The 13,495-nt window shown below is 42.0% G+C and overlaps 1 protein-coding gene across 2 annotated transcripts; it reads right to left on the bottom strand.

The window, feature by feature from the left end:
• Positions 1 to 444: 444 nt before the first annotated feature.
• Positions 445 to 13,079, bottom strand: clasrp (CLK4-associating serine/arginine rich protein). 2 transcript variants are annotated; one of them, XM_071521046.1, is made up of 21 exons: positions 12,978 to 13,079; positions 11,828 to 11,967; positions 11,152 to 11,249; positions 10,941 to 11,042; positions 9,688 to 9,767; positions 9,341 to 9,425; positions 9,102 to 9,238; positions 8,524 to 8,620; positions 7,956 to 8,034; positions 7,786 to 7,859; positions 7,624 to 7,665; positions 7,281 to 7,487; positions 6,437 to 6,748; positions 6,162 to 6,347; positions 5,219 to 5,258; positions 3,510 to 3,570; positions 3,255 to 3,313; positions 2,537 to 2,583; positions 2,365 to 2,450; positions 2,097 to 2,121; positions 445 to 1,200 (listed from the first exon to the last, which is right to left on the bottom strand). In XM_071521046.1, exons 2-21 carry the CDS (start codon positions 11,924 to 11,926, stop codon positions 1,158 to 1,160), a joined length of 1,959 nt encoding a protein of 652 aa, XP_071377147.1. In that variant the 5' UTR covers positions 11,927 to 11,967; positions 12,978 to 13,079; the 3' UTR covers positions 445 to 1,157. The 2 variants fall into 2 exon arrangements, 1 of the variants encoding a protein (XP_071377147.1); XR_011695231.1 differs by lacking the exons at positions 445 to 1,200; positions 2,097 to 2,121 and having other exon boundaries at positions 5,215 to 5,258.
• Positions 13,080 to 13,495: the final 416 nt, after the last annotated feature.

Consider the following 13,495-nt stretch of genomic DNA (forward strand, 5'->3'; position numbering starts at 1 on the left):
AGTTGTCACATCAAAATTAAGTTTATATTTTAGCATTGCTAGAATAGCTATGAACCAGAATTTAAGCCTCATTTGGGTGCAAGATCTCACACAAAAATCTTATGGCTCAACAAAGTCAGCACCCCATTCACTGTCTATGGTGCAGTGACAGATTTCACATCCCAGTGACATCACAGATTCAAGAGTTCGTTCTCCAGTGTCTAGCTTTAGGAGAGTCGTGCATGTTCATAAGAATTGACTGAACTGTCCCAGGGCACAGGAATAACATGTCAATACCAAAATGGGTGGCATTCCCCTTTAAAACAGAAGCAGTTTCCAACTGTTGTATATTAGCATTTCGCTACAAGTAAGGAGTGGCAAGACGAGAGCACATACTTATACTCGCATGCATTAAGTGCAATTCAATTACATAAAGGAAAAAGAACAAATCAATTCAATGTCCATTTTATTTGGAATTCTGCATTTAAGATTGCACATTAATTGTGAACAAAAATAGTTGCTGCAGTTTACCGGTTGGCTGAGGGGAGAATGTATAAAAAAGGCAAATGTAAGCATTCAATAGTTTGCTTTCAGCATCTGAATTTAGAGTTCATCAGTTTCCTCATTTCAAATGGATGTGTAGAAATATTCTGTACATCAATTCATGTGATTTGTTTAAAATGGGCTGCAGTGTGCACATTTCTTGTCAGAGAAAAGTAAACGGGGGCGAGGGCATCGGGAAATGAGGAAGATGCAGGTAAATTGGTGCTAAGTATCATACACTCTGAAATACAAAAGGGACAAATGTCTCCAGATGAGTCTGCACTAAGAACTGGTTTGGATCTGGTGGTGAAAAGCAGAATGCAGATGTGTAGAAACCAGAAACCTATGTAGTACCCCAGCTTCACATGATGGGGAATCATGAACAGAACTGCTCAGCTTGGTTGAATTGATTTGTGAAATAAAGTATCGCAATCACAATGCGATACCTCATGTGCAGATACAGTTCCACAGAATATACATTTCCAGATAGTTTTGTAGAATGATTAGTAACCAGTCAGTCCATCTTGAGTTATTTCATTTAAATATCTATTTTGTTGGACCGTGTGTGTGTGTGCCGATGATGGTGGTGAGGACTTCGGGATGAAAGGATGCATCCATGTTTTTCACTGGTCAGCTTAGTATCGGTAGTACGGGCTCCTCGATCGGGACCGTGACCTCCTGGACAAAGGAAGAAAGATGCTGATTGAGGAGGACGAGTGTGAGAGTATCAAGGAGCAAGGGGTTAAAGCAGAGGTGTGACCAAGTCAACTCTGTTCAAGTCCCAAGTCAGTCTCAAGTCTTAAGTCAAGTCCCAAGTCTAAAAGTAAAGTCCATGTCATTAATGTCAAGTCTCCAGTCTAAAATGAGAAATCAAGAGTCCAGTATCAATTTAATACCTTAAAGAAAACAAAATATCTAGGACTTTTCAATGCAATATTGTTTTAACAGGATAAAAACTTGGTAGGAGCATCAAGAATTGTATTTCTATAATCACTTTCAACTTTAATAAATTAAATCTTTCCACCCAAATTCAGAAAACATAATTTAATTTCAGCTGTCTGGTGGAACAAATCTCATAACGTTCAATCTCAGTAATTTACACAAACACAAGATCTTTTGTCAAGACTTTAGAAACATTTTTAAGTCATCAAAGTGCAAGTCAAAGTCAAGTCAAGTATTCTCTTCATGCATCAAGTCAAGCCTCTAGCAATTAAAATTGACTTGAGTCCAAGTCATGTGACTCGAGTCCCCACCTCTACCATAATGAACATATATAACTCTCTCTCTCTCATGTCTTACTGAAACTGAGGGATACACACTGTTGTTACTCTACACACTCCGCCAGAGAGAAACATCTGACAGCCATACTTGAACTCAAGAAAATGTGTCTGCAGTTAAGAGAATATGAATGGGAGCATATTTGTGTGAGAGAAAGACAAAGAGCGGAAGTATTGAGATTAAAAGCCAATACGACGAGTCTGACATAATGCTCACGGCCTGCGCCACATGTAGAAAACCCATAATTCATTTCTGCTTTATCGGAGCCCCGTGGATTCCTGCGGTTTCTCACATACCTTCTGGATGAGCTGTAGTCTCGGCCTGAGGGACAGAGGACACACAGAGCCACGATCAACACAATAGCATGCCAGAGAAATGTAATGCCCGTAAAACTGTCAGACCAGGCACAGAGGCCAACGATTCAGACAGAGGCTTAGCATATTAAATATTTTGGTTTCTCATTTGTTTAAGATTGCACAACTGCGCGCAAAACAGACACTGCAACTTTATCGGACCAAATAATGTGTCAGATCCTGTTTATGACCAAAGTCTCTAAACTCTTACCGTATTTGGATGGGGAGGGCGAGTGGCTCTGCCGTCCATACTGTCTTTCCCACTCATCTCTCTCTTTCTCACGTCGCTCTCGCTCCCTAAACACAGAGCAGTTAGGTCAGACAACTGCAACACACACACACACACACGCATACAGTCCACTAACACACATATATAGTCTTACTTCATGCGTATCTTGCGTGCCATGGCTCGTAGTTCTCCCTCTCGCTCCTGTAAAATAAACACATAGCAATGAGACGATGTATACTGTCAGAGAATAACCATTTCTTACCTCTTAACGATCACCATTTGCCCCTTATACAAGCATTTATTACCCCTTATGATTTAGTGATCACTTTAATCACTTGCATAACCATGACTGTCTTTCATGATCATTTATTGTTCTGTTCTCGTATTACGCTGCTAAAAAGATGCCCATTATAGTTTTGTCCTGTTTGACAATACTTGACCTTTGTCTCATCTTACCTTAGTCTTATCTTTGTTGCAGTACTGATTGACCAGAACTAGCCAATTAGAGACTTACACATCTTTGCTTTTTTTTCTAGTTTGTACCGGCCTCCTTTACATTCCCAGCTACAAGTTATCTCAGTATCTCAGTTTGTTTCACAGTATAAATTCTGCTGCACTATTTTGTTAGACATGCTCTGATTCGGTATGTTGACTCACACATGTATGCAATAAAGAAGCTGTACAGCTGGACGCTCCAAACTAGAGCAGAGTGCTGATTTCCTCAACAGCAGATAAGAGATTTTCTGAGTCTCTGCCAAACCCTCATGCACATGCACAGACAGACAGCGATACAGACGGCAACACAGACAGACAGAGAGACAAACAAACACACACACACACACACACACACACACACACACACACACACACACCTGTCGCTTGTGTTCCTGCTGCTGGATCTTCACCTGGGCTGCTTTCTTATCCGCCTTGGCTGTAGAATGGGAAAAACGATGGGGAAGAGGAAAAAGTAAATACATCAAATCTTATAAGCTCTTTGAACCCCTGTACTTTGTATGAGGTGAAAATGACATCACAACTTGTCCACAAGCCTTGAGGTCTGTATGTACAGTATGTGCATTTCTAAATTAGTGTGCAGGTATGTGCGTTCTCTGTCCCGCGGTACTCACACTGCTTGTTGAGAGCCTTCTGCATGCGTAGCTTCAGCTTCTCCTGCGGGGTCATCTTGGGCTGTAGGTGACACAATTGTATTGTATTAGTACAGCCTCACACAGCCAAAGAGGGAGAGTGTGTGTGTGTGTGAGATCACAGGAACAGGCAGGTAAACAATTAATGTACTACCGTCGTTATGTACAGCAGCAGGTGGAAAGGCCACAGATACATACATTGCACGTAATGTTTGCAGTGTTTCAACATACACTACATTGGAATCTTACTGGCTGAACAGGCTATATGTGTGTGTGTGTGTGTGTGTGTGTGTGTGTGTGCGTGTGCGTGTGTGTGTGTGTGTGTGTGTGTGCGTGTGTGAGAGAGAGAGTGAGAGAGCACACAACGAACAGAGGCGAACTCTGTGCACACTGGTGTTGCCTGCAGCTGCTGTAGGATAGTTTAGAAGCAGGACAGGATCCAGTTACATGAACCTGGCCGTTTTCCATGTGTCAAATATATTTACATGTATGAACGTTGTCAGAGAGGTTAAGGGAGAAGGACGGTTGAAGAGGTGAGAAGGTCGTAAAACTAAACAGGAGCAAGTTCAGGTCCAGCGAGTTCAGAAAACTCAGAAACGGCCAGTGGCGTTTTGCCACAGCCACACCCATCACTGGGCCGTTTTACACCTGGCCAGGCAGGAATAACTGCAGGTCAAAACACTGCACAGGTACGCTTGAAAAGAGAGACTGAATTACAGCCTTCGCTCCATTTGCCTGTTTGACAATTATATTTTGAGTGCAGTATAATATTCAAATCGTTCCTTCTTTTCCAGGGATGCAGTGAGAAGAAAAGCCTGCTCAGGACAGGAAACGGTCCAGAAAGTTAGGAGGAAAAAACAAACAACAAAAAACAAAAAAAACAACTAAGTGTGAATATATGCATGTTACTGTGTTTTTCGTCAGGTCTTCAATATGCATGTGGGATGTTAAACATTTCCTTTCAAGAGCCAGTGTGTGCTCTTCCAGGTAGACAAGGCTCTGCTGCTTGTTCAGACAAGCCCAGATATGGCTGTCCAGAGCACAACTCCCAGCTTTCAACAGAACAGCTACCTCTATTAAATGGCTGCCTTCACTATTAAATTATCACTTAGCCAGTACTGATAGGTTATGAGAAGACACATGGTCATAAGAGAAGGAAGCCATGTTGAGAGCAGTGAGAGCTGGTTGAACTCTTTAGGGTCCTAGATATGAGACACACTCCAGGTTATGAGAGACTATAAACAGGTATAAAAACAAAGCGCTCTCACACACACGCATATATACATACACACGCACAAACACACACAACCCCAAACTAAAACTACATTCAAGATAGTTAATGGCTTGATAGGGTGCCTAAATTATCAGTCCACACTAGCAGCATTCCACAGAGATGGGAGCATAATTAGGTCAGTCATTTGTCAGTGTTGCCAAGTTCACAAAACCTTCTCAACAAAACACTGAGAAGATGGAGAATAGTGCAATGGCAATTTCAAAATTGATGGTGGGCTTTGACAGCAGTACATATCCACTTAGAAAAAAAAAAAAAAAAAAAAATCACATCAATTTCATTCTCTGTGGGCAACAATGGCTTCTACATCCCAGTCTGGTGGACAACCATGTCAGCCTGTCAGGGATGAGGGAGGCGTAGGCTTTAGCAAGAAACCCAGCTAGATCAAATTCTTACTGACTTTGGCAGCTCCCGTCTCTTTACCACCCGGAGTATCAGGCCTGGAGAGAGGGAGAGAGAGGGAGAGAGGGGGAGAGGGAGGAGAGACAGAAAGAAAAAGAAATCTCTGATTAAAATGATGCATTTACCCAGACGTACTAACAGTAGCACATTATATAAAAGTCAAATTTCAATATAGCACTGTGCTTAACAGATTGTTCTTAAGGCCGCATGACATTGCTGGGCTAACCATGTGTAAATAAATCATAATCTTTATCCAAACATAGTTATTATATAGTTGTCATATGTGTTCGATGACTGAGGTGATTACTCACCTCTTGCCACCGATAATGCACAAACAAGACTTTCATTGAGCCAACATAAGCTGTGCCTTCAGTCCTATACATCAACCTGCTTCCAATCATAGAGGCTACGAAATTCATAACACTGCATCAGAAATTCATGTGATCTGTCAATGTTTAACAATGAAAAGCAAATTAATACAATAATGAAACATCCTCTGAAATCATGAAGTCTCTCTGCGCTGTGTCTAACAAGCACATAATTTGTGATAAATTGTGACCAGATTGGTGCAGGAAACCTTATTGGGGCCGCTGTGACAAGCGGTAGCCTAAAGTTGGCCTAGACTTGTTCAGATTGTGCAGTCACTAATAAGGATGTTCATGAATAGGCCTAATCAATGATCTGTTATTTATGCCTATTCTTGACTGTGTGCAACATCAATAAATGTTATCCAACTAAAAGGGTATCTTGGTGGAAAAATGCTATCTTTTAAATTGACCATTTCAAACAGCATAATGTAATCATTGTGTGCCTGCTGGGTTCACGAGTCAAACTCTGTTTGAATCTGTTTGAGTCATTTGCCGATTATTATCAATGCATCCTGAGCCTTTGGCTGTGCAAATTCACATGTCCCTGCCTGAATGTTTACAGTGTCTTCTTACTTTCTTAGCTTGTCAGAGAGGGCAGTGGTAGAGGGCTGGGCCCCTCTGTGAGCAGGGGAGGGACTGTGGTTGGGGTGACTGGGAGACTGAGAGGGACTGGGGCTGCTGCTGTCCCCCCGCCGGTGGCCTCCAGAGTTCCGACCCCCTCTCCTCGAACCGCCCCCCTGCCTTGAGCTGGACCGGGACCTGGGGGAAAACGTGCGGGCTGAGCTCATTGCCATGTGCATTATAAAACAGCAACTCCAGCACTGTCAGGTAATATCGACCAGTCTTACCTCGTCCGTCTGCGTGCTGTGTAGCGTCTCCTGTCCCTGTCCCTGTCCCTTTCTCGCTCTCTGTCTCGATCGTTGGAACGAGATCGCGTCCGGTCACGTCTCCTCCAGGATCCAGCCCCTCCGTTCCCTCCTCTCCCCCTGGAGCGAGAGCTGGAACGCCGCCTTGAGCGGGAGCGGGTGCGGGAACGCCGTCCATCCCTCCCCCCGCGACCCCGCCGGGCACGGCGCGAGCGGGAGGAAGAGCGAGAGGAGGAACGAGATGAGGAGCGGGAAGAGGAGGAAGGAGAGCGACTGGATGAAGACCTTCGTCTCCTGGACAAACAGAGACACAGAGTTTTAGTAACAACACCGACACAGCGCCTACCCTATCTCTAGAACACTAACAACACTACTGATTTCTCGGTTTTAGTAATCTTACTTTCTGTTGACTTTAAATGATCAAATATTTAAATTTGATTTCAGTGCTTTGAATATAATTATGCAGTCCTATTGTTTTGACATGCACAATCACTAACTAGTAAATGTGTGTGAAAGCATACAAATACCTCATCACACATATTACATTTTCTCCAACACATGCAAAATTGAATTGATCAGATTTGTTACTTGAGAGTGACATCATGCACTGACATTTCATGTGAGACTACACTATAAAAGTGAGTCATATTATCAATTGTTCACGTCCAAAAAAAAAGAAAAAGAAAAATCTGTACTCCACCTCACCTACCACAAAAATAAATCAGTATTCTTTCTGCCTCAACAGCTGTGGTCATGTCAATGGACAACAAAATGACTGCAAGGAGAACACAACCAATGAAAAGCCAGGAAGGGGAAAGTTACCGACCGGGAGCCCCTGCTATGACCTGCGGGGTGCTGCGAGTTGGAGGGGGCGTGGCCAGAGTGAGGAGCAGCCGCCGCCGCCGCCGCCGCCGCCTGCGCTGCTGCGGCAGCCTCGTCATCGCTGCCTCCGAAGCTTGTGATGAAGGTGATCTTCTCCGGACCAGGAGACCGGGACCGGGACCGGGACTCGGAACTAGATTCTGACTCTGGTCTGAGAGAGATGAGAAAATCATGCATGTTACTGACGAGGCAAATAGTGAAATAGTTCAAATGCACATATGGGCTGACGGCATAGGGAATTAACAAGGAAAATTGAACAAAAAAGAAAAAACAGTGGGCCAACTTACCGTTTGTAAGGGTCGTATGTTGGGCTGTCTCTTCTGGCATAGCTGGAATATAGGATGGCGAGGAGATATGTTATGATACTGTTATATTTTAAAGCCCCCAAATATGAGGTCAGTGGACTGTTGGCATGGGGGGAAAAACCTAAAAGGACAACATGAAATTACCTGGGTGGGCTGATCTGTCTACCTTTCAGTCTCTTCTCTCTGAACTCTCTCCTTTGTCTGCGAGAACGGCGGCCCTGAGACGATCAAACATATTGCTTTAAGTAACAAGCGGCAACACAGCAAAGACAAACACACACACACACACACACACTTCAAAGGTTGTATCTTACAGAGTACATGGCCTTCTCTGCCTCCAGGGCCTTGGCATGTTTGATGGCCTCCACTTCCTCCTTGTCTTTCCTCAACATCCTGATAAACAGGTAATATGTTAACAGTGTAATAATATTAATAGTATGAAGTAGTGAAGTTGTTTTTTGAAGGTGATATTTTTAACTGCTCATTAAAATGTAAAAACATTAAAAGCTTTTGAGCAGTGTTGTTTTGAGCACTGCACAGCAGTGGTTTCTTAATATTTTCTCTGGGGACAAATGTTTTTAAACCAAATTCTCTCAAGGCCCAAAGCTGTTTTTGCAGTTGGTGTATGCAAATTTAACAAAATCTACCACTGCTTTTTAGACTGCTAAGCTAATAGCTTACAGAGTTTCATTCATTCCATTACAAGGACTTAAGAAATAAATAGTGAATACTATATTCCTCAATTTTTTGGGAACCTATTTTAATCTTTTCACAGCAAGACAATTGTAATAATAATGGAACATTCTTTCAAAATTATATGCATAATTTTGCTGCCTTCTTTGACAAGCAAGGGACATTTTAATAAAATTAGTGAGATTTTACCTAACAAAGTCTCCTTCAGCCATTCCATATGGGGTTGCCATTTTGTTCAGATCCAACACCTGCTCCTGGTTGAGCTCATCAACATCCACCTCCACATCTATACATACACACAATGTACATTTTGTAAACACAAGGCACTTAATCATATCCATGCAAATTTAATCCTCATGCTCATGTTTGACAACTATTTGAATTGAGATAGAGCGGAAGTACAGAAGAGGTACTTGATAGTAAGCAGATATCAAGTAGTAGCAGGTGTGTAGGTTAAAAAAATAAAATAATAATAATAAAAAGAGAACTGGAAAAACAAGAGAAACCCACACACTGAGCAAAAATAGGAAATTGGATAATTGACTATTTGCACATATATTAAGCCAGGTGTGTTGCCAACTGATGAAAGTCTAAAGGACAGAAGAATATTATTTTTCTTTGGTGCACTTTTTTCCTCTGCACCCCCTTTTTTTTATCAATTGTTTGATGCTACTTAACATCAGGGGTTCAGTTTTCCTCAGTTCGTCTCTTTGGATTTTCATTTTCCTACTGTGCAAATCTTATTAGTAACAAACCAATTTCCTAACCGATATCTGGGATGCCCTCGTCCTCTTCTGATTCGCTGTTCTCAGAATTGTCTTCCTCTTTATCCGACGGGGGTTCTGGCTCGGTCACAGTGCTGTCTTCATAGGTGTAACCAATGGTGGCCTTCTTTTCAGCCAGTCTGCACAAACAGAGGACGGACTTATCAATACGTGGCTATATGCACACGTGAGCAAACACACAACGAGGAACCCATGGAAGGCCATTTTTACTTGGGACTCACTTTTTCTTCTCGTCCTCATTTGGTCTCTGCAGGCCACCATAGAGCTCATCCAGGTAGATCTGGTATAAACACTGCTCCTCGGAGACTGCAGGGGGACAGCAGGGAGTTTAAGAGCACAACACACCTTAAAAATATACCCACTGAGGGAGAGCTAACAGAGACAGGCTGTTTAAGTCACAATAAGGAGAAATACAGAGCACTGGAAAGATTAACAGGGCAGAAGCATAACATAGGGCTTGTCAGTGTTTCTTATTCACTGTCAGTGTAGTTCCTGAAAGTGAATTGAGATTTCAATTACTCTTGAAAGAGCATATCAGCCATGCAGGAGTTGGTGGATAGATACTCACTGTTGGCAAAGTCATTCTGCACTAAGCCTCTGTAGCGCTCGTAATTGCATTTCCTTTCCTCCGACTCCTGCTCTGGGGTGCTGAGTAAGACAAAGAGTATAAAGGTTGTTTATTTACACTGATGGCTTCGCTGAATACTCGATTCTCACTTGTGAGTTGAGCATTTTTGGCTTCTAGCTCAGCCTAAAGCGTCAGACTTTGAAGCAGTGCAGCAGAAGAAATTAAATAGCTGCTCTCAATCAATGTACTGTTAAATTATCTCCACTACTACTTTTCATGTTTACACACAGTAACAACTGGAACCTTATTCATTTTACCTACCAAGATTCATTTTTGCTAGTATGCAACTACATTTATTTAGAATTTATATAACAGAGGTATCATAGAAGCTGTGTAATGCTCCTCAAACCATTCAAGGCACAAATTGAACAATTGCTATCTGATGCCCTTTGGACCTCAAAAATGTTGAAAAATAATAGGTTGTTTTTTGTGTTTACCTTTTTTTTTTTAATGTTCTATAAAAAGAACACATCTGACACATAGAAAAAAATTGAAGCTTAAATACACACTTTAAAGTTTTGTACTGAAAGCTCAATAGATGTTTATTTCTGAACATGACAGGATGGACAGTGACAGGGTGGGACTTTATTGGATGTGATAGAAATCAAAGGGAAAATATATTATTTATTTTCTTACACCTTTGTCACAGAAATAGCAGCACTGTCCCCATGGCAAAGTACCCTACCTCCACTAAAACCAAGGTGGTTAAAATTCATTCTGTTTTAACTGACTTTGGGGTGCATACAGTGAATGATTTCCCCTCGCTATTAAAAAAAAACAAAACCCAAACTTCTTCTATCTCTGCTTAGTGCTTCAATGTATTTTCCAAGCACTCACTCTTACATGATCTTTCTATGGTCTCTATGGTATTCATGCACTCATATTTTTGGTTGCTTTCAGTTTCTGGTGGTATACAATTGAAGCTCATCCTACTAGTGTACTCATTAAGACGCTCTGTGTACGAGCTTCAGCTAAATGCCTAAAATGTCAAAATAATAATATAATCACTGTATCTTAACTATGAAGACCATGCATAAAAACTTTTTTTTACAAGTAATTTTGGTCCACAACTGATTACACTTCAAAGTGATCTGTGAATGATCCACAATCAGAGCACAAGAAAAGAGTCAAACCGTATTCATACTTGTCAGTGTCTGGTTGAAAGTGTGACTCTAGGCAGCTGTAAGACTTACACAGTGCTGAGCAGTGGAGGGGTGTAGGTGGGGATGTAGTCCAGGTGAGCTCTTACGTCAAACCTGTCAATCATGTTGTTGGCGTCTCCCTGCCATGGCATCCTTATGATGAGAGAAAGAGGTACAAACTGATCAGCAAAAACCCACAAGCACTGTGTGTCTGGAATGTGTGTGTGTGTGTGTGTGTGTGTGCGTGTGTGTGTTTCCTCACATGTTGATGGGACTCTCTGCAGCCAGTGCTACAGCAGGATCTAGATGGATCTTGTAGGCCCGGCCATGGACCTGCAGAAACTGAGCAGGATCTTTTTTCTGTGGAGAGGAAGGGGAAAAGACCGCAACATGTGTAAGGACCCACATACAAATAATTTACAAATAATTTTGTAAAATCAAAGGTTTTTGATTCAAAACGCCATTCATCCATTTCAGAAAATTATTTTTACCTGAAATTAATAATTCTGAATTTCAAAAAGAGAGCTGATCCCATCGTCAATAGCATCATTTCTTAAACAAGTCTTCACATTATTGAACTTAAATTACATTCCAAACTGACTTTTACTGTCACATAAGCAATCATTTTGTCAGAGTAGGAGTCACATTTTTCAAATGTTGTCTCATTCAATTTACTGTTTACTAAGTAGTGCTGGTTTTCCATTCTGCCAGATAGTTTACTGTATTCACCTGTCGTTCCAGGTCTAAATCAGGTCCTGATTTGACAGCAAGAATCACAAGTATCTGGCAGAATAGACAACCAAGAGTACTCTTGACCCCGAGGACCAGATTTGAGGACCACTGCTGTAGGCCTTCAGCTTAGCTTCAATAATGGTGACCACAGTAATCGCTCAGCATCACTGTGCATTTGGCTGAGCTAGAGGACAAATGTCTCTTACGATCTTCTCGTAGTACTCTCGCCGGCGCTCGCCACGGCGTTTGTAGTCTACCATCATGCCACGGAGCTTGCGCTCATGTTTGCGGGCCTCCTGCCACATGACGGCTCCGCTGGGGGTGGGGGCGCGGCGGGGCACGGCTGCTGTAGAGAGGAAGAGGAAGATACATGGGGAGGAGAGACAGAGGAGAGGGAATCAAGGATGGAGAAGGAAGTAGGACAGACATGGGAATGAGAATGAGATAGAGGAGAGCGGTGAAAAGCGTTTATTTCTTTATAAATTTCAAAATGGGACAAGTTGCATGGACAGAGCCAAGTGGCCTAGCTAAGGCTCAGTTGTAACGTTTTCCCCAAAACAAAAATAGTGACTCCTCCTAAATCTTAACTACACAAGTAATTAAAAAAACAACCTTTAGTTTTAAATAGACAAATGTTTTTATCACTCCTGTGTTCTAAGTTTTGAGCTGATTTTGACTGTAATCAATACTATTTGGTCTTGCATAACCGGCTAATGCAATTAAAACGTGCCAAGCAAGACAGCAATACTCTAAGTTAGCAGATTTAAGTGACCCAATTTTAAAATTCCTCGATATCTTCAATGACTTCCCCAGACAGTTTATTAAATTCCCAGCTTTAACTGTCTGAAATATGTCATTTTCAGTTCTGCGTGCCAACAAATTCAGCATTATGTTGGGAGCTCTAATGTTAAGTTCAACACGCCACTGTGTTTGTGAACTCGACAATGTGTTTGTAGGTTAGCAGCTAAGCTGACTGGTGCTAAGGGGCTAACTTCTGTTAACGTTGTCACACTAAATATCAATGCTACAGCATTGCTCATTCGTTAATACTAGGAACGGAAAGCAAATGATCTCATTTCAACGCATTTGCATTTTCTCGGTGTAGCTTGCTGGCCTGCAAAAGGGCTGAATTGGCAGTGTTTTCAAAGTTAGCCGTTAGCTAAACACTTTGCTAACATACGGAGCGGCCTGAATTGAGCATGCAGGCCTCTGGCTGTAGCCAGCTAACATTATAGCTAGCTAGCTAGTTTCACTAGACGTTAGAAACAACGGGCGTAGCACGGCGTTATCAGACCTAGAAAACACGCAATGCAGTTGAACGACGTATTCTGCATCATTTTGCATTTGCTTATATACCTGTTTTATTGACCACCAAAACACACTCGGGTTATTTAGCTCAGCCAAGGCGCTGGTAGCGGAATGCTGTCACACCTCCTTCCTTCCCTTTCCCAAACTGTGTAGCTAGTGAGTTGGTCTGTGTATTACCCAGCGCAGCCTGCGGCGTCGCTAGACCCCGTTAACTAGTTAGATGGGCAATAAATACGCTGCAGGAATGAGTGCGCTGTTTTATGTACAACAGTTCTATAAACAAAGCTATTTACCAAGTAATGGTAATTTGAGACAACAGATAATATTTTTGGTCTTTTATTCGTCTCCGCTAACAAAAACAGTTTGCTCAGGATTCCAGTTCCAAGTGTTGCCAAGCAACACATAAACTGATTAGAACACCTGTAAAACGTCCCAGTAGCACTCAGCACAATGATCATGCCTCCTGTCCAATCAATTTACTCGACCGGAGCTGTATTAGTAATGTATGAATCTATTAGACTCAATTCACTCGGTTCAACTTCACTCCGGTTTATAAACTCATTTTA

This window comes from Centroberyx affinis, unplaced genomic scaffold (assembly GCF_046629955.1).
Source record: "Centroberyx affinis isolate AG114_WGS23_722 - 3 ecotype Tasmania unplaced genomic scaffold, CSIRO-AGI_Caff_v1 ptg000076l_1, whole genome shotgun sequence".
NCBI classification, from domain to species: domain Eukaryota; kingdom Metazoa; phylum Chordata; class Actinopteri; order Beryciformes; family Berycidae; genus Centroberyx; species Centroberyx affinis.